At 40.3% G+C, this 26,350-nt stretch overlaps 1 protein-coding gene across 1 annotated transcript in view; it reads right to left on the reverse strand.

Annotated features, from left to right (window-relative positions):
• Lmbrd1 (LMBR1 domain containing 1) overlaps positions 1-26,350 on the reverse strand; it is a 90,546-nt gene that overhangs the window by 51,848 nt on the left and 12,348 nt on the right. The window contains exons 3-4 of the mRNA XM_041656536.1: positions 23,044-23,104; positions 357-454 (exon numbers count right to left, since the gene is read on the reverse strand). Of these exons, the coding sequence (XP_041512470.1) occupies positions 357-454; positions 23,044-23,104 (159 nt within the window). The remainder of the gene's footprint in view (positions 1-356; positions 455-23,043; positions 23,105-26,350) is intronic.

The following is a 26,350-nucleotide window of genomic DNA, read 5'->3' on the forward strand; positions in this document are numbered from 1 at the left end:
ATCCTCCTGCCTCCTTCTCCAAAGTGCTGGGATTACAGGTGTGCAGCACCACCACGTAGCTTGTGTGTGTGATTTAAATCTATGTACAACATTTATCACGGCAGGCACTATTCTGTGCATTTATATAAGTTAATTTACCCAACACTCACAGCAAGGTTATGGTGGGTACTCTAACCTCTAAGTTAGAGACAGGGAGCCAAGCCAAAGCACAGAAAAAATAAACAGTTTCCTGTATCGTCTAAGTTATTAGGGTCTAAATGAGAACTAGAATAAAGTCAAGTACAGTCATGCCATGTTTTGAAAACCGAGGAAGTAATCTCTGACTAAGACGACCACTCTCGATTGAGACAACTCACAGTGCATTTACTGGTGTCATCATCGTCCTTCTCTTCATAGTAGAAGTAGACGAAGGGGATCCAGAAGAACACACAGAAGAGAATAACAGAATACAAGGCTGTAGGGATGAACAACAAATGGCACAATCAAATTTACCAAACTGATGTCCTGTAATCCTAACTCTGTTAGTATTCAAACAGCCTGTCCTCTTCCATCCCAATAAATCAACAAATAGATTAGAATAATATATAACAACACAAGTTATCTTCCAGGCAATGTATAACAAAATTAATGATGGCAACTGTGGAAGCTAACATGCAGGTTCTTATTATGTGTACAGTACACAGACCTGTCCACTGTCTCATTTCAATTATTATGTGTACAGTACACAGACCTGTCCACTACCTCATTTCAATTATTATGTGTACAGTACACAGACCTGTCCACTGTCTCATTTCAATTATTATGTGTAGAGTACACAGACCTGTCCACTACCTCATTTCAATTATCATGTGTACAGTACACAGACATGTCCACTGCCTCATTTCAATTATTATGTGTACAGTACACAGACCTGTCCACTGCCTCATTTCAATTATTATGTGTACAGTACACAGACCTGTCCACTGCCTCATTTCAATTATTATGTGTACAGTACACAGACATGTCCACTGCCTCATTTCAATTAACTTTTGAACTCATTCCAGCCCAATATTTACCAGCCACTCTGGCAAGTAAAGACTGAGCTAAAATAATACTATAATGTTTATAGAAATAATTTTTCTATGCTAAATATAAATACATAGAATTAGCACACTGATCTTGAATTAAATAAAGTAAAGAAAAGGTAAGAATACCATTAAATCAGTAAAACTAGATTCAGAGTCATTTGGCAGGAATTATTTTTCTGCTTTAAAATAATATTATATTTGAAATATTTTCAGATAGTAAAATATTTAATTTAATAGAAAACTTAAAGCATGAATGAAGATCCAGTACATTTATGAAGTAAAGAAAACAATGTAAGTAACTTTTGGAGACTTTAAGATCCACCAAACCTGTTTTTCCAATCTGTGCATCAGCATTTTTTTTTGCACAGACATAAATTCAAGAAAAATAATAGCAGAACAGCCTCATAAACCAGTTACCAAGCAGTAGATATCACATTCCTCCATACAAGAGAGCAAGGCTACCTGCTCACACACTAAGAATGACGACTGTACATGAGAAAATAACAGGTTGACAAGGACACAGAGAACCTGTGTACTCCTGTGGAATGTGAAATGGTACAGTCACCATGGAGAACACTACAATGATTTCTCAAACTCTGAAAGTTACAACTACTATGAGTGAAAATTATTCTTTTGTATATGTATCCAAAAGAATTAAAAAAATGGTGTCTGGCTTATTTCATAACTGCATTCCATGCACAAAGCTTCATTATTTATAATAGCAAAAACACAGCTACAACCTGGGGTTCACTAATAGACAAACAATGAAGTACAATATAGCATATATGCAGAACGACCATTAGTCAAATACACTACACATACACTATAACATGGATGAATCTACAATCACTGCACTAACTGAAATACACCACTCACAAATTAGATACACAGAGACCAAAAGACAACAGACACACAGAGACCAAAAGGACACTTAAAGACGCTTATTGACCTGATCATCAGGAAAATGTTAAGTAAACCAACAATGAACTCAAACCAATCAAGCTAAATTATCTGCAATGGTTAAAAATAACGGAAAAGATCAGATGTCTGCCAACAGACTGATTATACATTCATACAAAAGACATACAGCAAGCTGGGCAGTGTTACACAAATGAAGTTCACAGATCTTATACTGAATAAAACAAGCCCTGAACCCAAAGGTACATGTTCTATGACTGATAAAGAAATTCTACAAAGTAGCCATACTAGTCTCATGGGAAATCAGAAAAATAAAAAGAAAAAAAAAACTTGTCTAGGGCAGAGACTGACTGGGAGGAAAATTCAAGAGGAAAAGACTTTCCGAGAGTGAACACTTCTACAAGGCAGCAAGAATCAGAAAAAATTGCAGCGATTGTACTCTATAGGTAGTGGCCACAAAACACACCAGACACCCTCCCTAAATGCTAGTTTCTTGAAATCCCAGGCTAAACCATGTTCTCTATCAGGTTATTTTTCTTCAGTGCCCTTCATCAGGATTTCTGCCCTTTAGCTCATAAATGTTGAACTGTAGAGGTAGAACTAAATTAACGTTTATTCCTGGGTTATTTCTATCTCTCAATCATCTTTCTATATCTATAAACAGAAAAGCAAAAAAAAAGTTTCTTATACTGTCATGAACCAGTACTTTCATTTAAAGATGTGCCTCGGACTCCATTGGCAAAGGACGTCCTCCTTCACTCCACCCTCAACACCCTATAAATCCCAACACCTTTATAAAGTGTACTTTTACTTGTGTTTGGGTTAAAGACTGCCATTACCAAATCAAAAAAAAAAAACAAATTACAGTAAGCAGGTTTTGGGCTAAGAAGCCTATTAATATCAAAGATCACATTAACAAATAATCTCACATGCATAGAAATTGACACAAATTAAACTCATGATCTCTTAGGAAATTTAAATAAATTTAATATACATGAACCAGCAAAACAAGCAAACAGAGAGAGACTGGCAAAGACCACATGCTAATCTCTCACACTCTTTTTCTTTAGATACACAAAAAGCAAGAAATCCACCTTGTAAATGCTTTGTGTTACTAGAGGCCAGCACATATAAAATGGACTTAAATATACCAGGCTTCTGAAGTATTCAAATTCAAGAATATTTTCCTCCTGACTACCAGTAAAATGGTTAACCTTTAACCCAACGCACTATGATAAAGGGTAACAGATAAGTCTTTCTGCATAGACCTGTAAGCCCAGCTAATTTGGAGGCTGAAGTACCAAGATCATAAATTCAAGCTCCTCCTCATCCCCCATCTGGCTAAAAACAAGTTCAAGAACACCTTAGACAGCTTACTGAAATCCTGTCTCAAAGTTAAAGTGAAAAAAGCACAGGGATTTAGCCCGGTGGTATGATGCTTGCCTGGCCTGCCAAGGTCCAGTCCCCAACCCTAAAGATAATTAGTCATCACAAAACTTTTAAACTTGGAGGGTCAAAGTACAAAGATACTATACTCTGGGAATAAGAACATTTTCAAATTTCTTCAACATTTATACTGCTGAAGAAACACAGGGGAGCTACACTCCCAATACCTATATTCCTTTCAGTTTCTGTTCCCTTTCTCCTGTTTCCTGTTTGAAATTGATAACACAGTGTCATTTTGGACTTGTTCTGATCTTAAGGGACTATGAGCTGAGGATGAAGAGCAGAGAAGAAATGAATTTTAGACTCTTATGAGATAACATATCAGCCCTGGCCAGCCTCCCATTCCGGCTGCTGTGATAGCTGCTATTTCCTGGTCATCTGCGGAACTGAGAACAAAACGGCCAGGGAGGAATCACACTTTGCTCCCTGTGCAAGGGAGAGGGTGAAAGCGATGCCGCGCCCTCTACTGGAAGCATTCCCAAACAGCTTCTAAGAATTAACAACCATTACACAGTTAAGGTTTCATAACGAATGACTTGATAACTTACTGCTGATAATAGACTACTCATTAAGGGACCAGGAATGGTGGTATAAACTGTCTTTTCCCTTTGGTAATTAGTAACCCACAGGATATGGAAGGGAGAAGCCATGCTGTGCTCTGTGATCCACGGCATTCTCCAAGAGAAAGGTTTCTCAATTCATTTTATAAAGCTACCTGAGTCTTCATACATAAACCTGACAAGAATAAGATAAGAGAAAAATCACAGGCCTGTATCAATGCAAGGTGCCTGAAGAATTCTAAATGAGAGAAGAGCAAATCAAATGCAGCAAAGAACTTTTTAAAATGCCACCATCTTCACCAATTCTTTTTTTTGTTTTTTTTTTATTTATTTTTTAAATTTATTTATTTATTAAGGATTTCTGCCTCGTCCCCACAACCGCTTCCCATTTCCCTCCCCCTCCCCCGATCAAGTCCCCCCCCCTCATCTGCTCGAAGAGCAATCAGGGTTCCCTGACCTGTGGGAAGCCCAAGGACTGCCCACCTCTATCCAGGTCTCGTAAGGTGAGCATTCAAACTGCCTAGGCTCCCACAAAGCCAGTACGTGCAGTAGGATCAAAAACCCACTGCAATTGTACCATCTTCACCAATTCTGATTTTTTACGACATGCAAAGTTGGCCAACTAATAATTAACCTATGTAGCTTGTATTACGTTTAAAAGACATAAAACCCCTAAGTGGAATGATCCTCTCCATCCAGAGAAAAAGACTCTAGATAATGTGTTCCATGACTAAGCACCGTGAATATGCTTCAGCCGTCACTCTAGAGTTAGGCATACACCTAAATAAAAATGCAGAGCCCTACTCTAAGGAGATTATATTGCAATAAGGAAAAGAGGCAACATCTCAACTCTTGGGACGAACATAAAGAAAGTAATCAAAGTCACTCTGAGATTACATCACAGAAGACTCTGGCTTCTATCTTGACTACCTGGTCCCTCTCTTTCTTCTAGAGACTCCAGTTGTCATGCTGTAGTATGGCCTACAGAAAAGCTGCTGTACAAAACTCAGGCTGCTGGTCACCAGGCAAGTGAGAACTCGGGGAGCTGATGCTCAGGAGGACTCTCACCCACAGACAGCTCCCTAGCATCTTTGCAGGAGGCCCAGCTGAGATGCATCCAGATTCTTGATGCAGAGAAACTGCAACATAAGGGCTGTTTTTCACACTGCTAATTTCTCAGCTACTTTGTTAAATGTAAGAGATAAGTGAGATAAATTCAGAGAAAAGCAAAGCCACTCAGCATTCTCCTGTATTCGCACTGAGAATACAGAACGGTGAATATAGTTGTTGGCGAGCATCAGCTTGGAATTGGTACAGTGAACAATACTCATTTTGTTCATATTTGTTGTTATTTCCCTCTTTATAGTATTTATTCTACAGCTCACACTACAAGGTTATTTTTAATAGGAATAATTGATAATTAAATAACCAGGAAAAAAGATTAGGCAATTTCTGTTGTTTACTCCCACGTTGTCTAGCAACTGACGACTAGAATGCCTGCTTCAAAGCTACACAGACATTAGCTGAAATAGCAGTAGGCAGGTACAAGGCAATAAACTTTACAAACAGGTGACTCTCGGGGCCATGATTCACACAAGGCAAAGAAGCACATTCCAATTCCTAAGTCTTTGTCTTCAAAACTTAGTCTCATTTTCCTTTTTTTCATCCTCAAATTAAGCATGGGATTCCAACTACAGAAAAGCACATAAAATGATAAAAAACAAAAGTTAAGTAGTTAAGTTTCATGTTATCATGAATACCTGAAAGGCTAATTTGGCTCACAGTTTGGAGAAGTCAGTCGAAGAAGGTGGATTAATGTGAGCGGACGGTGGGGCTGCCAGACGGTAGAGCATGGTCAAACACAGTGCTCACTTCATGGTCAATGGTCAAGGAAAAGGGGGAAAGGGTGTCAGGTATTCTGGGAGGTCACACCCCAGTGACTTTTTTCCTAAAGCCTTGGTGCCTCCAACTAATAGTGCCCAGAAGAGTGCCCTCAACTTTCCAGCTATGTAGCTACTATACTGACTGCCATACTTGTCTCTAATATTAACAAGGAATTTACTCTGACAAAACTCATACAATACATATGCCAAAGGGAAAGAGGTGGTAAATTTAAAGACTTGTGTAACTATTACCACGGTCCACATTTAGAGTACTTCTAAGAGGCTGCCTGTGGCAGTCTGCAAGGAATATCCAACTGCTTTCCAATCTGAGGCAACCGCTGATACAGACATTTGGCTTTTCAGTATATTGAATTCATACACACGGAATTACTCATGATCATCTTTTTCATCTGGTTTCCTCATTAAGCTCAGAAGTTCTTTGTTTTTGCAAATGCTGACATAAAAAGGAGCATGCTTCAATGGCTGTGTATCTATCTTTGTTGCAGGTATTCAACTGTGCATTTGCAGCACCGACGGCAGACACCACAGGCAAGTGAACACCTAGGGGCTTGCTGATGTCTAATTCAGCTTCCGAATATACAGTCCACTATAAGGGCAAGCATTTCTTTAAGCTTCACCAGCTTCAGGCTTTCCTATTCACAGCCTGAGGCTACTGTGAATACATGTGGCTTGTGGGTACTGCCTGCTTCAGTTAGGTCGATTCTAGAAGTGGAACTACAGGGTCATATAACAGATTAACCTTACAAGAAAATTACAGCTGTTTTCTAAAGCATTGTACCATTTCACATCCCCAGTGGCAGCATTCGAAGACTCTCTGTATACTTGACAATATGTGTATTATAATCTGCTATGGACTTGAACAGCTAATGCTCCCCAAATTCTAAAAAGTATTTGATGAGTAGTAAGAAACCATGAACCCGATCAGGCACCCCAGCAGAAACATCTCCAGTGTGAAGTGAAGGGGATGAAGGCAACATGACATTAAGGTAGACAGACAGCCCTATCATCTCCTACAGGACTAGATCATTCAGGCCCTCATGAGGAAGTTGCTTGTTTAAACCACCAAGTCAGCTGTACTTTAGGAGACAGGCTCAGCTAAGCAGCCATCTCAGCATAGCTCTCTAGAAATATATTTGTCTAGTGATTAATAATGCTGGCATTTGTATGTATTTATTAGCCGTTCATTTATTTCCAGCAGTAAGAATGCCTATTCAATATTTTGCTCATTTCTAGCTGATCAGCTTGTGTTATGATTGGTTAATAGCAATAGCATCAATGCTCATTTCTTGTCATATGATTTACAACTATGTTCTCCCTGTCTGGCAATTATCTTTCTTCCTTTCTCTATGGATCCAAAATAGTGCTTTGAACTCAAGAGGTTCAAGTGATGCATCAACATCAGTCTCCCAAATAAACAGGACTAAAGGTATACACCACCACAACCAGCCAATCATGTTTTGTTTGTATCTTGGGTCCCAAGATTAGAACATATTACATAATTATAGTCATTATTAATAATACATTAAAAATTATTAATACATGTTTTAGTATATTAGCTCTTTAGCCACTATGAAATCCCTTAGTCTCAGGTAATACTCATTTTAAAGTTCATCTTGTCTGATATTAATACACTTATTGCAACTGCTGCTGTTACTGTTTTTATGGTATCTCTTTCTAATCTATTTACTTTTCTTCTATTTGTAACCCTGAATAGAAGTTATCGATCTGAGAGGAAACTGATTACTTTAACCCTCTTTGTCAATCAATGGCTAATGTAAATGAAGTAGTTACATCATTTACATTTAATATAATTTCTGATAAAGATGTATTTACAGTTTCCATTTGCATCTCATCATTACTCCTGCCTTCCTCTCCATGCCTCCCAGCCCCCCTCTTTTATTCTCTTATTTTGTATTAAATAATTGTTTTCTAGTATAGCATTTTGATTTCTGATATTTCTCAGTGTATATTTTTGGAATGATTTTCTTGGTGGTTGCTATAGGAATTAATACATCCCTTAATTTATTGCAATTGAATTCCAACTAATAGTCCCAGGGATGTGTTTGTGTGTGTGTGTGTGCGTGTGTGTGTGTGTATCTATATATATTTATATCTATCTATATCTATCTATATATATGAGCTATTTTCTTGTATAGTTCCAATTTTTCCCCTTTTTCTTTTTACTGTTACTATTGAGTTGTCAGCCGACTTGCCTATCTATTTATCTACGAAGGAAACCCAACACTGTAGTGTTATAATTATGGTTTTATGTAAAGTTGATTATTTTATAAGGATGAAAGGAGAAAAATTATCTTTATATTAACTACTGAACATTTACCTTACAAAGCTTTCTGATGACACGTGTGTGCATGCGAGTGAATGTGACCTACAGTCTAGTGTTATTCCCTTCCATCCTGAAGGGCTTCTTCACTATCTTTTTTGGGAAGTCCTGCTAGCAATTACTTCTCCCAAGTTTTGCCACAGAACGTCTACTCTGTCTTCACTTCTTGAAGGGTAATATCAGTGCTTACCGGATCCTTAATTAATCTGTCCATTTCTTCCATACCTGGACTACTGGAATCCAGTGCCTTCTGCTGCCACTGTTTCCCATTAGGGACCAGCTAGAAATCTCACAAAAGCGCTCAGGAATTTCCCAACTTTTAAGACTTTTTCCCCTTTGTGCTACATTCTCAAGTGACATTTCAGTGGTTCTCTGTTCTTCCTATTTGAGCTGCACTGACTCCTAAATGTGTGGGCTGGGTTACGGTTATAATTTCCTCTATCTTTTTGCCCCTTCTTTCTCCTTTTCTTTTGGAAAGAGTCTGATAGTTAACACACAGTACTTTGAAGCTCTATTGATTTCTCTTCAACCTTTCTGTTCCTTGTATCTTCAGATTGGGTCATCTGTCTTCAAGTTCACTGAGGTTTTCTCCTGCCATGTCAAACCTACCAGTGGGGTATTTTAGCAGAGTTTTCATTTCTCTATTCTAACTCCTCAATCTCAGAATTTCTATTTGGTCTTTTAGAAATTATTTCTAGCTCCTTATAGAAAAATTTCCATTAGCCTCACTTCCTTCTAATTCTTTAAATTCCTTATGCTTTGAACCAGTTCACAGTGGCTGCTTTGAAGTCGGCCACCTAAATTTAACATATAGAAAACCTGTTTGATGAACGGCTATACCCCTAGCATGGACGGTCCTCTGAACTCTGACAAGGCACTGAACCGACATTCGACACAATACCATTTGAGCTCTGTATTTTGGATAGCACCCACTCTGGGCTGCTGCACTGCTGGAAGAATGCAGTTCCTGCTTTGTCTCTTTGATCAACAACTGTCTGCGTTAAATCTGTCAAGTCTATTTCCACTAAGTTCTTTATTCAGCTGTTTGATTCTTGTTTTAATTCCTGCTTTGTTTTGATCCTTTCCAAGCCTGTCTTTCTGGTGTCTGTCTTTGTGTCTGAGTAAACCAATGATCACCCAAAGACAAGAAAGTACTACTCAAAATGAGTGCCCGCAGCTGAGCAGTCCTTCTAGAGCTGCCCTGTGGCCTGGCCTGCCTGACAGATCCCCAGTCATCAACCTGGGGCTCCAGGCCAGGGCAGGCAGCGGTGGCTAGTAGTCAAGGACCGATGTAACTCCAACATAGTCTGCAGCAATTCTTAAACTCCCCACATGTTATAGACATTACACTGGTTTCCAAAGTACTTCAGTAGTGGAGTTTTATTCAATTTTAGTTCAATTTTCTATTGGTGGGGAGGAATCTGCCAATCTTCTTACCTGATTATGGCCAAAACCCTACTCTAGGCTCACTTATACAATAATGCAAAGAAATCTTTCTTCCATTTACACGTGGGAAACTCAATGCAAAGAAATACTCACTTCACAATTATCTGCACCCCACTCTACACCTATTGAGATGTAACGCACACTTCTGGGTATGTCCATGAGGAATTTTCAGAAGCAGACTGTGAGGGCTCTGCTCTAACCAATATTTAATTCAATGATTATTTTAACTTTGAGTGGACTGTCGGCAGGCGGTGAGACCTTGAGAGTGGCCCCCCACTGAGGGATGCAGGACTTGAAGAGGATCTATTTAGTCCTGGGCCATTCCTGTTATTCCCCTGCATCCGAGCCAGTGTGGGCCGAGAAGCTCTGCACTGCATTCCCATCATCAAGATGTTCTGCCTGACTTCAAGCCCAAAGCAATCGATTCGAACCTGGACTGAGGCCTCTGAAGCCTGAGGTTAAGTTGTCCTGCAAGATTGATTTATTTTTAAATAAATGTTTCATCACAGCAATAGATACTGATGAAAATATAGATATTGATGGCATGCCTAAACTTCATGGCTGAAAGGGGCATGGAGAACCAGCACAATGGTATACACCTGTAATCCCAACATTTAGGATTCTGACTTTAAAGCAAGCCTGGCTACACAATGTGATCCAGACAAAAACAGCACTACCACCAACAACAAAAAGAACAGAAAGTACATTTATAAAGAACATGAACTGTCAAAGATTCTATGGGCCATGAATATAAGCAAAGTTTAACCCACTGGTAGTGCTCACAATTTCTCCCATGGCTACAACTGGCCACAAGCAGTTACTGCAAGGGTCAACCAGGGGTGGATCTGCCTCTGAGCACACTGTGTTGTCTATTCTATTTCACATTGGCTGTGGCTGGAAGCTACTTCATTCCCTTACTATGTGAGCCATTCTATACAAGGCAGGAGACTGCTAGGCAGCATGCTTAATCAAAGCAAAAGAGAGAAAAGAGCCAGGGTGCACAAGCAAGGCAAAACTTCATCTCTTAAAGCCCCACATCAGAAGTGATAAACCACAATTTTTGCTTAATTTTCTTTGTTAAAAGCACATTATTGGGTCCAGCACACAAGAGGAATGGGCAACAAAGGGCACAGATCTGAGGAGGCAGAGAGCATTAGCATCATGGACAATCTTAGGCATTTACATACAGAAGAGAGTTGTATGAAACAAGGCCAGAGAGGTTTGGGAGATGAAAAATGCCAGATCCCAGAAGGCCCAGTGGATTTCAGTTACAACTTACTCTTCCTGTGACTGAAAAAAAAATAAAGTATTGCCGGGCGATGGTGGCGCACGCCTTTAATCCCAGCACTCGGGAGGCAGAGGCAGGCAGATCTCTGGGAGTTCGAGACCAGCCTGGTCCACAGAGCTAGTTCCAGGACAGGCTCCAAAGCCACAGAGAAACCCTGTCTCGAAAAACCAAAAAAAAAAAAAAAAGAAAATATTTTAGGGCTCTGAGCAGATGAGGACAGGATCACATGTTGTTAAATAATCTCCAAGATAACCATGTCATGAATACTCTGGGACAAAGGAGAGTGAAACAATGTATTAGAAAGCTGCTGCAATAACCCAAGATGAGGCAATGGTGCCTTAAGCAGCAGAGTAGCAAGAAAGTAATGAGCAGGAATTGGATTTTGAATTAATTGGGATGATCAAGCATAAGAAAACATCGCCATATTTGACATACAAAAATGGGGGGGGGGAAGTAGTGATATCTCCAAGGCTTTTAATCTGAAGAAACTCTACCCCTCCAATTTCTGTCCACGGCAAACAAGAAAATCAAGAGGTCTAGCAAGCTGAAAGTTAGTTGCTTTAGCTGTGCTATATTTGAAGTATCTTTGATTTCTTAGTAGAAATTTCTTCAATAGTTACAACTGGAATATGAAGTTCAAGAGATATCTGCACCAAGATTTAAATCTGGAAGTCACTGAGTCAAGCCACAATATGAAACAAGTAAGATACTGAGATAAAGAACTGGTCTGAAGATTAAACAGTTTAAAATAAGCCAGGGATTAATTGAGATAAAGAACAAGTCAGAATATTAAACCCTGGGGCACTGACACATTAAAGAGGTAGGCAGCAGAGAAGACAGCAAAGAACCAACCAGGAACACTCAAAGGAATAGAGGGATGTAAGGAGAAAACCCGTAGGTTCATGCGTCTCTGAAATCACAAGTGGGCAAGGTCTGTGACTTCCAGGGGACCAAATGACAGTCTGTTCAGATGCAGAATGTGCAGATCACACAAATGAAGATGCTTCAGTTTTCCTAGCTTCTACTTGGAGACAATGAAAACAATTTTTACATGAAGAGGAAATGACTTCGGAATATCCTGGGTGATTTACAACACTTTCTTTTAAAAAGGTGAGGGGACAGGGGACAAGACACTCTGTCTTACCAAAGGAACTTTACAGATCTGAGTCACAACAAATCTTCAGCCTTTATCGTGTCTGGAAAGCACTTAAATACATCATTACAGACATTTCCAAAATAAAAACTGCCATACAGATGAACATGAAGAAGACTGTACATGAATGCTTTCAATACCGACTTTTCCCATCACTAATCTCTGATAGGGTTTGAATGGACATCAGCAGGAACATCTACTTAATACTTATTTACATGTTACTAACCATGTGTCTACAACCTTCATAGTATGGAACTGGTACTATTTGATCAGCATTTGCAGGTAGAAAAGTCACAAAATTCTGATAAATCCGATGAGCTTTTTCAAACAAGATTCTAGGAGTTATAAGCCCTGATAAGCTCATGTATTGGAAGCCCGAGCCCTAATACAGCAGTGCTAGAAGGCAGGACTTGATGGAAGATGCCTAGATTATACACTCATGAACACATTGCTGTCATTATCTTAGGACTATGCAGACTGTAAAAGGATGGGTCTCTTGTGCTCTTTGCTCTTCTGTCACAGGATGATACAACAGGAAGGCCCTATAGGTGCGAGTAATTCTATCGCAGTATTTCCCAGGCTCTAGTACTGTAACCCGACATATTTCTGTTCAATACACTCAGTCTCACTGTTCTATTAAAGTAACACAAGACAAGCAAGACTAATTTCAGGTTCAAAATACACAGGAAAAGGATGGAAAGATGCCTAAGCAGCTGGGAACACTTGCTGCTCTGCAGAGGGTTCACAGCACCTGCGCTGGGTAATCAAACGTAATTCCAGTTCTAGGGAATCCCTGCCTTCTTCTGGCCTTAGAAGATACCTGCACACTCATGGTGCACACACAAACAAGCATACATGTAAACACACGAATAAAATAAATACGCAGGAAGGATGGCAGATACAAATAGCAATTAACCAACAGGAAATGAGGACTAACTTCCTAGAGGCTCTCTCAAGTAGTCAAACTCTGACAATGAAACAGAAGTTGAAAGCGGTCAGGTCTACTTTATCTTCCCTTAGTCCATAACTTACTACATATGTGTCTTCTCTGACACTCCTGTTTCACTACAGAATTTCTTCATAGAACAAAAAAAGAGAGAAAGAAAAAAAAAAGAAAGAAAGGAGCTTAATAATCTGGAATTGTTTACACTATAGGAGCAAAACATAATTTGACCAAATCATTTAATGTATACATAGATCTTGTTGGAAGACGTGTTTCAGTTAGCTGAAACTAAGAACAACCATGTGCTCACTATGTTAGTAAACTATAGCATATTAATGTAATTAATATTAACAGTAAGAAACAACAAAACACGATCACTTGAACTAACCAGTGCTAAGGAAGAGAAAGCATTTAGAGGTCACCAAAAGGAAAATCACAGATGAACAGAATAAATATCATCTTATGAATTCCCACACAGGATTTGGGCACTCCTCATTTCTACAACCTCAATAGGCATCCAAAACCTGAACCAGGCAGCTTGGTGAAGGGAGGGGTGAAGGCCAGAATAATACATTTAAATGAAATTCTGTAAGGCGGTAAGCGGTAAAATGGTTGGCTTTGCCATACTACACTTTCAAGTACAGTTAAAGCAACCACCAGAACAAAGGCAACAGCACAAAAAATTACAATGAAGAAACGGTAGAAAGCTAAAGACAACAGTCAACCTGAAACCATTTAGTTAGAGAAAGAGACCAGAGGGACTGCGGTAGTCTGAGTAAGAATGGACCACATAGACTCCTACATCTGAACATTTGGTTCCTGGTTAACGGAAAAAGATTAGGATGTATGGACTTGCTGGATGAGATGTGTCACTAGGGTGCCAGACCCCAGGGTTGTTCTGTCTGTCTGTCTGTCTGTCTCTCTCTCTTTGCCTGTGAATAAGGACATCAAGTCTTCAGCTACTGCTCTGGCACCTGCCTGTGTGCAGCCACGCTACCCACCATGATGATCACGGATTAACCCCCTGAAACTGCAAGCAAGTCCCCAGGTAAGTGCTTTCCTTTTTTAAGGGTTGCCTTGGTCACAGTGTCTCTTGACAGCAGTAGAACAGCGACTAAGACAGGAACAAGGAGAACGCTGTACCAGACCTAAACAGAAAAGTCAAGAGGAGCTGAAAACGAAAGTGCCACATAACAGCAGTCTGTCACACTGCACACAAGTATGAGAACAACGAAGAAAGATACAGAAACAACAAGAAGGGTAAAATGAACCCTTAAAGGGTCTTGGGTAAGAGGATGCCCCAGGTGGAGCTTCGGGATTAAAGACCCTGTGACCAGAGAGCAAAGAGGCAGGACCAGCAGGGTGCCCTTTTCAGCCTCCACTGAGTTCCAGGAAGAAGAAGTGAGCAGCAGTAACCCCCACTAGATGGGAACTACCCGAACACTGACTACCCAGCAGCGCTAGGCCTTACTTGTGGAAACTTTCTATGAACAAACAAAACAAAATTCCATGAATTTAACAGATCAGTAAGAATATGGTTTCTAGATTCGAAGGTTTGCAGATGTCCCCACGGGGACTGTTTCACCTGCAGCACAGGCACTGGTTATCCTGGCACTGGGATGGTATCCGCCCTTCTGCTGCACTAACACTGGAACTTAGGCATCATGCCAGAACAACAGTGGATAAACCTGGCTTTAGAAGGAACAACAGCGGGTCCAAACTATACTTGTACTCGCTGTGTTCTTCAGAGGGAGAGAAGGCTGGAGACTGCATTCAGTGCCCCCTGGAAGCAGCAAACTGACTCTTAAATACCCACCACTGAGGAGGGAGCTTTCATGGCTCCGTGGAAGAGCACACTAAAGCACTCACAACAGCGTGGCAGGATGTATGTGACTGCAACTGTGAGCCTCACTGTCCAAAATTTTAGTCCCACCCTCCCCTTTTAAATGTGAGAAACCAGATGAGAGATAAACAATGGTTATCCAGGTTTGAGTGGTGTCCGGGAGAATTGTCTATATTCTGTCAATTATGTTTTAAATAAACATTGATTGGCCAGTAGCCAGGCAGGGAGTATAAGCCGGACAACCAGACAGGAAGTAGAGGCGGGTCAATGAGAGCAGGAGAATTCTGGGAAGGAGGAAGACCTTTCTTCTTCAGTCCTGTCCAGACAAAGAAGAAGGAAGATGTGACCTGCCCCGCTGAAAAAGGTTCAGAAAATTATTTGACCATGTGACCAGCATATACTAGAATAATGGGCTAATATATATTATAAGAGCAATTACGAAGCCTGAGCTAATGGGCCAATCAGTTTATCATTAATATAGACCTTCGTGTGATTTCTTTGGGGTTAAACGTCTGTGGGACCTGGTGGGAGGACAGAAACCAGGCAGGAGAGAACCACCCCCCACCCCCACCCCCGCCAACAGAGTGGATCAGGCAGATTATCAAACCAGGGCATGGGATATTGGGCACAATGGGGGTGCAGCTGTACTTCCAGTTCTTCCACAGTCTAAGGAACCTAAAAGCTGGGTTCGGCTTAGAGAAGATATATTAATTTCACTAGTCTATGAAAAAATGGCTGTCAAATAATTTGCAAGTAGATTTTTTTGTTGTTAAAAACATACACTTTAAGAACAGTCAAAATAGATGTCAGTGATTCAGTATTATTGTCTGCAGTAGATCTCAGTGATTCAGTATTATTGTCTGCAGCCTCCAACTCTCTCCACACATGCGCACGAGATGTCATATGAAGAGCCACTCACACCACGGTTTCTCAACCTGAGTGCTAAATCAGAATGATTACTTTTTACTAGTAGATTTCCAAGCTGTCTATCACACCCTCTGGTGGTCTATGGCTCCCAGAGACTCACGTGCTTAAATGCTTGCTCACCAGGAGTGGCACTATTAGGAAGTATGGCCTGATTGGAGTAGGTGTGGCACTGTTGGAGGAAGTGAGTCACTGGGAGTGATCTCTGAGTTCTCAGATGGTCAAGCCATCTTCTGCTGCCAGTGATTCCAGGTGTAGAACTCTCAGCTTCTTCTCCAGCACCACATCTACCTATAGGCTGCCACACTTCCCACCATGACCATAATAGACCAAACCTCTGAACTGTGAACCAAGCTCAATTAAATGTTTAAAGAGTTGCCATGGTCATGGTGTCTCTTCATAGCAATAGAAACTCTAACTAAGACATACACACTAAATTAGAATCTCTCTGGAACAATTCTGAATTATTTAAAGATCCCAGATGATCATGAAATTGCGCTGGGGTTTTAATACTACTAATTATTCCCACAGGTCACACTCCCAGAGCCACTGACTAGAAAGCAGCTAGCTCCCTTAACAGCAAATAGCCCCAGCTAAGGTTGTAACATCCACTTTGGGCATTGTCACTCACTAACAGGATGATCACTAACACCAATTTCTCCATCTGTAACACAGTGTAAAAGTAATGGGTCAGGAAAATTCACTGAGAAGTGTGAGGTCCACAGTGCATAGCAAGGTTAATGTTATGCCTGCATCATGAGCCTTCTTTAAGGTAAACCTTTAAACTTTTTAAAAAACCATGTTTTGAGGTTGACATAGTTTAGTCGACAAAAACAGTCAGAAATGGAACTAAAGAAGCTAAAAAGCAAAGTTTGCACATTTGAGTATTTGCCCAGAACTATAGACATGGATAGATTAGATTTCTGTTTTAAGGTTACCTATGTAGCCTTTTGATTATTAACCCTGTGTTAAAGTTTTCAGTTAACTTTTTGTTACAAATATTAAAGATTTTTCCTTGTTTGTATAGTGGTGAGTATCCCCGCCTGTCACGAGGGAGACCGGGATTCGATTCCCGGACAAGGAGCCAAAAAAAAAAAAAAAAAAAAACCAAATATTAAAGATTTTTAAATATGTCCTGAGCTCAAGTCCCAACAACCACACTGGTGGTTCACAACCACCTGTACTGAGATCTGGTGCCCTCTTGAGGAAGAGACCAGGTCAGTGGTCCTCATCAACTTAGACCATGAAACCTAATACGGAGAAGTTCAACAGAGCCACCATGTATAGACTGCCCATGCATGCTTCAGCATTGCCAAAGCATAAATTTCATTTTCATTTCATTCCAATAAATTTATAAACCAATAATTTTTGGTTGTTCTGTTTTTGTTTTTCTTGTCTGCCAGTTTTTTATTCCAGAGAGAGAGACTTTAAAAGCAAGTGGGAGTCTGAGAAAGGGTAGGCCATAATCTGATTTCAGAGCCAGCTTCTTAATAAAACAGAACAGCACAAACCAAGTTTAATATGATCTACATCCAATTGACATTTAGATCCCTATTCTATTAGTTTTAATGGCCAGAATGCTCAGAGATAAATTTTGAGCTTGGGTGGCTGGCTGCAATAGTAACAGCTGAGCTGTAACCAAGACATACAGAACACAGTAAACTCATACATTCAAGACCACTCAGACATAAGCATGTAGTGGCAACATTCATGCATTCCAACACTAAAACAGACAATTTGTTTTCAGTTTTTTAAGCTATACGTTTAAGGAGAAGAGCCTTGTTACCTATTGGCTCCAATTTTCATGGGCACTGGAGAAAGCTGCCCCGCAAGCCCAGACACTGCATTCTGTAACTACACAACGTCATTGAATTATTTCAAGTTGCAGCTCTGGGCAGCAGTGATACTTGGCTTAAAGGAGTTGCGGGTGCAGCTTGCCCATAGCAGAGGCAGCTTGTCAGTTTTGGTAAAAGAGCTACTTTAAAAATAAATAAATAAAACACAGAGCAACAATTAACAACTAAACAAAACTACAGACAAATTGACAGACATGGACAGACCGTTGCTCTAAGGACAACCACCAGAACTCCTGAAAATGGTCAAGTCAAGGGAGTGGGAGTAGTTGGCTTCTGTCCCATAATGTCAGTCCCGAGTGCCAGACACACAACAAACAGTCCAAAAGCAAGAAAACAATGCAAATTATTCCTGGCCACCAGAGGAAAAACTAAAATCGAGATGCCAACAGATGATTTTTCAGCACACCTTAATCTTCTGCAGAGAATTCAGCCCTCTACCCCCAAGGCACCCCACTATTAATAATGATTAGATTATTTCCTTTGCATTTAAAATGAGACCAGGACACTTTATCTTTGAGGAGACAAAGACTATCCTTGGAAGATTCAGAAAATACTAAAATCCTTCTCTATAGGCTGACAGAATCAAATTTAAAAGTCTGCCTAAAGCAATAACTTTATTTACAAGTGTCTTGTGACCTTGGTAACAAAAGGTCATTGCTGTGACAGCCAAGTTCAATGATAAGATGTGGTTCCCCCAGACTCAGAGTTCACTAGCAAGTTTGGTTATCTGTCACAAGGCCTACAGGGTGGTGACTGTACTGTGGCAGAGGGCAGACACAGTCCCCAGAAAGGAATGTTTAAAGAGGTCGTTTCTATCATTTCAGAGGATTTGGAGAGAAAACTTAAAACAGAACTGTTTATATCTTATCGTCTGTGGTTACTATATTAACCAGAAGTATTGAGCCACATATTGGGGACGTGAGGCTCCTCTCTCAGCTGACTAGCAGACTTCTGTACATGGGAGGGCTCATCATTTCTTAAAGGGCATTACTATTTTTTTCTCTCTCCTGGCAGCAGCTAAGCTTTTCCACAACTTGCACTATGTTTTCCTCTTAAACACTAGTAAAATGTTCTTCAAGCTCTAAAAATAAAAATAAACAAGTAAATAAAAATGCATTCTATATAAATACTATAAAAATCTTCTAAAACCTAAACTAAAGGAATTTCATGGTTCTTATGGAGCAGGAGGAAAGACACAGAACAGAACCAAAACTACTGAATTACAATCCAGTAAGTGATGTGGGAGTGATTTCTTATTAATAAAGAAACTGCCTAGACCCATTTGATAGGCCAACCCTTAGGTAGGCGGAGTAAACAGAACGGAATGCTGGGAGAAAGAAGCTGAGTCAGGGAGTCACCATGATTCTCCCACTCCAGACAGACGCAGGTTAAGATCATTCCTGGTAAGCCAGCTCGTGGGCTACACAGATTAATAGAAATGGGTTAGATCAATATGTAAAAGCTAGCCAATAAGAAACTAAAACTAATGGGTCAGGCAGTGTTTAAAAGAATACAGTTTCCATGTAATTATTTCGGGTAAAGCTAGCCGGGTGGCGGGACACAGCCCGCCGCTCCATATTTCAACAGAGTGGCGCCCAACATGCTAATGAACTCCACATAAAACCTGAGAGGGCTTAAAAAGGAGAGAGAGAGAATTTAAGACAGCTTTTTGCTGTTTGTGGGTTGCGTGCCGCAAAGAAATTGTCCTGACTCAGCAGCAGGAAAAAACTGGCTGTTTTAAAATGTCGGCTTTCTGGGCTGTGCCGCCATTGCGATCTCTGTCTGGCTCCTGTGGGAGACAGAGCTTTTGAATGGAGCATTTGGAGTAAAGCTCTACGGCTTGCTTGATGGCAATGTGGACTGCTGTGTGCCTGGAACTGTGTGTGGCTCAGGGGCACCAAATGGCTCTGAGGCAGGAGCTGCTTGGCTCAGTTCTGCCATGCTGAACTGTGCTGGTCTCAGGCAGGAACTACCGTAATTACCATAAAACCAGCGCATTTAAGGTTTCAACTGGGCAGGACACAGGCGGTACCGTATTACCTGTACATGGCGTAACTTAAGTTTTTAAGAACTGCTTAACATTTTAAGAAATGCTCCTGGATAGTAAAAAAATGTTACAGATTCACAATAAAACAGATTCAAACATAAAAGACCACACTGTTGGATGAATGTACATAGGCTTGAGAGAGAAAAAAAAAAGAATATAGAGAATAAAGTTAATGGTTAAAAAAAAAGGTAAAGTCTTTAAAGAGACAGAGTATACATAGTTAAGAGATTAAAAGAAATAAAGAAAAATAAGCCACGTAAAAATGGAAAATTCACAGAGAGTCTGGATTATGTACATTGTGTTTTCTTTAAAATTTTTGACTGTGAAGGAGCTAAGTACAGAGAGACATTTCATTCTATGGGCTGCCAAGTGGAACCAAAACGGATATCATGAGGGTATGACTTCAGAATTTGGTTCTAAGGATATGATGCTTTGGAAAGGGTCTTCTTTTGTTTTCACAGAGGACCAGACCCTGTGGATTGCATCTATCCCGATATGGTATGATAGACCACGACCTCCCGAAAAGTTCCTGTGAACACCCTCAAAAAATTACTTCACTCAACTGCCAACTGAGATAAACCTGGCACACAGGTTACACCCTAAATGATCTGATTAACAGCGCCCCCATTCAGCAGGAAGCAGTTTGGAGAGAAAAAACTGCGCCCATGTTCCCAAAATATTGTTTGTAAATGTTCTTTTACATTTAAAGGGGGAAATGATATAGGTATGAGTAATTTGCATTGGTGTGGATTTTACAGTCAATTTTGTTATATGTATATGTATTTCTGATCTTGATTAAGGTATTGTGATTGTGTAGTTCATTTAAAAATGTAATGTATAATTAAGAAATATAGGTTAATGGTTAATCATCAATAATAGTCAAGCTTGTAGTCATGTCACTTAGATTTTCTAGATATATAGAGATATATTTCAGATAGGCATTCTTCATATCTCTCAAAGGCTGCAGAATATGGCATTTAAAATATTTTAATAACTTAGGACTTTTCATGACAATCAGACATATCTGCTCCTGGCGGCACCAATCTACTTCGAGAGGAAGATGGGCATCGAAGAGGATCCTTATGGAGTTGGATAGCCATTTGGGCAAGAAACTGCTCTTGCCTGGACTGTTGCATAAAATGGACACAGAGAACCCGCAGAGAGAGGACTGCTGAACTTGCCTAAAGGTGATACGGTCTTTTGGGGTTCATGACTCATGAAAGAGTCTGCGAGACATTCTGCAGGACACAGCAGATAGTGACTGAACTGTCTTTGAAATTTCCTGCTTCATGGAAATGTCTGCTGGATACTATGGGTCTGAAGGCTGAAGATGGATGCCCCAACCATACAAAAGAACTTTGGGTGACTGTCCAGGCAGCAAGATGTCTCTGTCATTTCTAGAGTTTTCTTATTTCTTGTTTACTTAGGTAGTATTATATCCTTCTGGAGTCTTTGATGGAGTTGAAGAATAAATAGATAGTTATAGTTTTCCTTAGTTATGATAAAAGATAAAATAGATATAAATATTGTAACTGTAATTCTTGCTTGATAACTGTTTTGCTATATGTAATTTTACTATGTTAAAGTTAAAGCCTTTTTTGTTTAAACAGAAAAAGGGGAAATGATGTGGGAGTGATTTCTTATTAATAAAGAAACTGCCTAGACCCATTTGATAGGCCAACCCTTAGGTAGGCGGAGTAAACAGAACGGAATGCTGGGAGAAAGAAGCTGAGTCAGGGAGTCGCCATGATTCTCCCACTCCAGACAGACGCAGGTTAAGATCATTCCTGGTAAGCCAGCTCGTGGGCTACACAGATTAATAGAAATGGGTTAGATCAATATGTAAAAGCTAGCCAATAAGAAACTAAAACTAATGGGTCAGGCAGTGTTTAAAAGAATACAGTTTCCATGTAATTATTTCGGGTAAAGCTAGCCGGGTGGCGGGACACAGCCCGCGGCTCCGTATTTCAACAAGTAAGCCTCTTGGAAAAAGAATCATTCACTTAGGACCAGCAAAATAATTCAGTGAGTAAGGGGTGTGACCCCAACTCTGCTGACCCAAATTCAACACCCAGGATTCCTATGACGGGAGGAGTGAACTGAGCTCAGATCTGACATATGCGCACGCGCGCCCGCACACACACACACACACACACACACACACACACACACACACAGATTTTCTTAACTATTCCTGCATTTGAAATGTCTGTGTATTTTTCAGTTTCCAATACAATAACCTAGTAAAATCTTACTAACATTGACTTACTGATTTAAAAATGGCATCCGTTTCCGGAATATACATTTAAACCTTATTTTAGGAAATCCTGAATCTGGGACTATCCACAAACAGGAAGCACTTAGGTGGCTCTTTACACCTTCTCCAGTCTAATACCAGATGAGAGGAGAAAGGAAAAGAGGCCAAGCGATCATGGCCCCTGGATTAAAGCTGGCATAGTAGAAGAAGCTCCCCAGAGTGCACTCTACTACCCTCAAGTCTGTGAAGGAACGCTAGAAAACACAAGTATCAAATACAGAGTACAAGTGGAGGAAATGGCTCATTTAACACAATGGAGGAGATTTCAAATAACTTGATTAAATTTTTTTCTTTTTTTTTAATTTATTTATTTATTAAAGATTTCTGTCTCTTCCCAGCCACCGCCTCCCATTTCCCTCCCCCTCCCCTAATTAAGTCCCCCCCCCAGAGCCCGAAAAGCAATCAGGGTTCCCTGTCCTGTGGGAAGTCCAAGGAACCCCCCACCTCCATCCAGGTCTAGTAAGTTGAGCATCCAAACTGCCTAGGCTCCCACAAAGCCAGTACGTGCAGTAGGGTCAAAAACCCACTGCAATTGTTCTTGAATTCTCAGTATTCCTCATTGTCTGCTATGTTCAGCTAGTCCGGATTTATCCCATGCTTTTTCAGACCCAGGCCAGCTGGTCTTGGTGAGTTCCCAGTAGAACATCCCCATTGTCTCAGTGTGTGGGTGCACCCCTCACGGTCCTGAGTTCCTTGCTCGTGCTCTCTCTCCTTCTGCTCCTGATTTGGACCTTGAGAATTCAGTCCTGTGCTCCAATGTGGGTCTCTGTCTCTGTCTCCTTTCATAGCTCAACAAGTGTTACAAGTAAAATTAATGAACACAGAGAAGGTTTAAAATGTCTCAGAATATTAAGAACAAATGCATATTATTTATTCCTTGTGTTCAAAACTATAATCTTGCAACTAATATCAAAATTAAGATTCTTCATGTAGTCTCGCTCTAAATTTGATTGGCAGGTGGAAGAGAAAATGAAACGCAACGATACTTACTATAGTAGCCATACAGAACAGTGTTCTCAATCTGGACGCTGACATTGGCATTTGCCCACTCCTAGGATAAAAGGGAAACAGTAAGTGTATTCTCTTTAACAACAGCTTTGCCTAACATGCAGAGTACAACTGAGTATCATCTCTGGGGTCTGTCACTGGCTCAAATAAAGGATGATCTCAACAAGAAATGAGAGCAGACAAATAAGCACACACGCATCAACACGGAGTCGCGGGGAACAACAATCAGGAGTGCTGTGACTCAAGGAAGAAAGGGCAGTCTCGGAAAAACGGAGAGAAGATACAGAGAGGGAAAAGAGAACAGAATATATAGAGCAGGCTTGAAAAAAAATGCACAAGAAGCTCAAGGAGACTCAGCAGCTGTGGAAAGGTAGGCAGCACAGAGTGAATGCAGGCACAGGAAGGGCCAACGTTGGAGGTGCTTGGGGGTCAGTCTAAGTATTTTGCATTTTGTATTAAGAGCAAAAGAAAACAGTGAAAAACTGATGCAGAAAAACAGCTGTGGTTTGTGCTTTAGAAAATCTGGATATTGGCCACTGTGGCAGTCTTCATCATCAACTTGGCAATATTTAGAACTTGGCTTTAGGATTTATAGATTGCTGAGTATGCCTGTGAAGGTTTTTTTCCAGAAAGAATTAAGGAAGTGAGACACACCTAGAAAGAGGATCACACCATCCCAAGGGTTGGGAGCCCTGCCGCAGATGAAGAAAGAACAAGGTGAGCTTGCATCCTCGCCTCTCCGCATGCTCCCACACCAGGATGTCTGTCCGAGTACATGACTAACTCACTGAAACTCGAGCTAAAATGAGCCCTCCCTCCCTTAGACTGTCTCTGACAGACATGTTGTCACAGAAACACAAAGTAACTGCTATGCTTGGGGTTTTGTTGGTGTGCTGAAACACTTCACCAAAACCAGGAGAGCAATGGGTTTATTTCCCTATAAGTTACAGTCAGTCCATCATACGGCGAAGTCAGGGCAGGAACTGCAAGCAGGAACCGCAGCTGGGACCATGGAGGACATGGCTTACTGACTTGCTCTCATGATTTAATCAGCTTGCTGCCTTACGTGACCCAGCACTACATGTCCAGAAGTGGCACTGCCCAGTAGGGCTGTCCTGTCCACCTCATCATTAAGAAAATGATCTATGGAGTTGCCTACAGGGTAATCTGATGGACGCAATTTCTCAGTTGAGGGCCCCTCTTCCCAGGTGACTCATGTTTGTGTGAAGTGGACGTGAACTAAGCAGCACACTGACTGACACAAGTGTACACACCTTTTAAAAATACCTAAAAGCTAATTCAAACTCCTTTGCATTCATCCTTCATAGCTGTTATTTAAATTAAGTTTAGAGTGGTGCACGCCTTTAATCCCAGCACTTGGGAGGCAGAGGCAGGCGGATCTCTGTGAGTTCGAGACCAGCCTGGTCTACAAGAGCTACAGGCTCCAAAGCCACAGAGAAACCCTGTCTCGAAAAAGCAAAAAAGCAAAAAAAAAAAAAAACCACAAAAAACAAAACAAAAAACAACAACAAAAAAAAAACAAATTAAGTTTAGAAAATATAATTTAAATTCATCATTTTCATAACTTAGGTATAATGGAATGAAGACATTCTAAAAGTCATTTGACAACAGACCAAAGGCAAGAAAAAAAACTGAAGGATATCAACAATAAGAAATTTCTGAATTGCTATACAGATAAAACATCACAAGGTTATTATAGAAGCCTTTCACCCATCCCCACAACTTAGGACTCTAATAACAGAAAGTTCAAAACTGTGGCGGAAAAACCATCTCTTATATATTAGAGCAAGATGAGTTATGACCTATACATTCTGTGTTAAATTTAACATAAAAATAATCTGACAAACCAAGACACGTGACCGTATAAACATCATTTAAACAGTACTGTCCAATGAATGACTGGATGGCTTTTGAACTCTTACTGCGTTTTTGGCAACCAAGAAGCCCAAACCGGGCTTTCTTCTCCCACCCAGAAGGAGCAGAATAAAGAATTGCAGTGACTCTGTGAACCCAGGAACCCAGTCTTAAGGTGCACAGCAATCACAATATTCTAGCACACCAGGAACTGTTCAAACTAGTTGATACCTAGCTTACCCACTGACAAGACTGTTCTGCCTGTCCTAAAGTAAACATAAGAAAGAAAGTAAAGGTACAGATAAACCTATAGCCCAGTAAACTCCAGTCTGCACCTCTGATTTTGATTAATGGCTCTTTACCAAAAAATATGCAGCGCAATGTGTTTAAAAAAACGTTTAAAAAAAAGAATCAAAAACATGGAACCGAATAGAAGACCTGGATATCAATCCACACATTTTCGAACACCTGTTCTTTGACAAGGAAGCAAAAAATATCAAAATAAACGAAAGCATATTTAACAAGTAGTGCTGCCATAACTGGATATCAACATGTAGAAGAATGAAAATAGACCCATATCTATCACCATGCACAAAACTCAAGCCCAGATGGATCAGAGACCTCAACATAAGGCAACACTGAACCTTACAGAAGAGGAAGTGGGAAGTACACTTGAATGCATTGGCACAGGGAACCACTTCCTAACTATAACCCCAGCAACAGAGACACTGAGAGAAACGATTAATAAATGGAACCTCCTGAAACTGAAGAGCTTCTGTAAAGCAGAGGACACAGTCAACAAGACAAAACGACAGTCTACAGAATGGGAAAAGATCTTCACTAACCCCACATCAGACAAAGGTCTGATCTCCAAAATATACAAAGAACTCAAGAAGTTGGACAACAAAAGAACACATAATCCAATAAAAAAAAAAAGGAGTACAGACCTAAACAGGGAACTCAACAGAGGAATCTAAAATGGCTGAAAGACACTTAAGGAAATGTTCAACATCCTTAGTCATCAGAGAAATGCAAATCAAAACAACTCTGAGATTCTATCTTACACCTGAAAGAATGGCCAAGATCAAAAACACTGATGACAACTTATGCTGGAGAGGTTGTGGGGAAAAGGGAACACTTCTGCATTGCTGGTGGGAATGCAAGCTGGTACAACCCCTTTGAATGTCAGAGTGGAGATTTCTCTAAAAATTAGGAAACAACCTTCCTCAAGGCCCAGTAATATCACTTTTGGGTATATATCCAAAGGATGATCAATCATATCATAAGAACATGTACTCAACTATGTTCATAGCAGCTTTGTTTGTCATAGGCAGAACCGGGAAACAACCTAAATGCCCCTTGATCAAAGAATAGATTTAAAAATGATACATTTACACAATGGAGTACTACACAG

This window comes from Microtus oregoni, unplaced genomic scaffold (assembly GCF_018167655.1).
Source record: "Microtus oregoni isolate MIOR12 unplaced genomic scaffold, Mior012 000007F_ref0000211, whole genome shotgun sequence".
Classification (NCBI taxonomy): Eukaryota; Metazoa; Chordata; class Mammalia; order Rodentia; family Cricetidae; genus Microtus; species Microtus oregoni.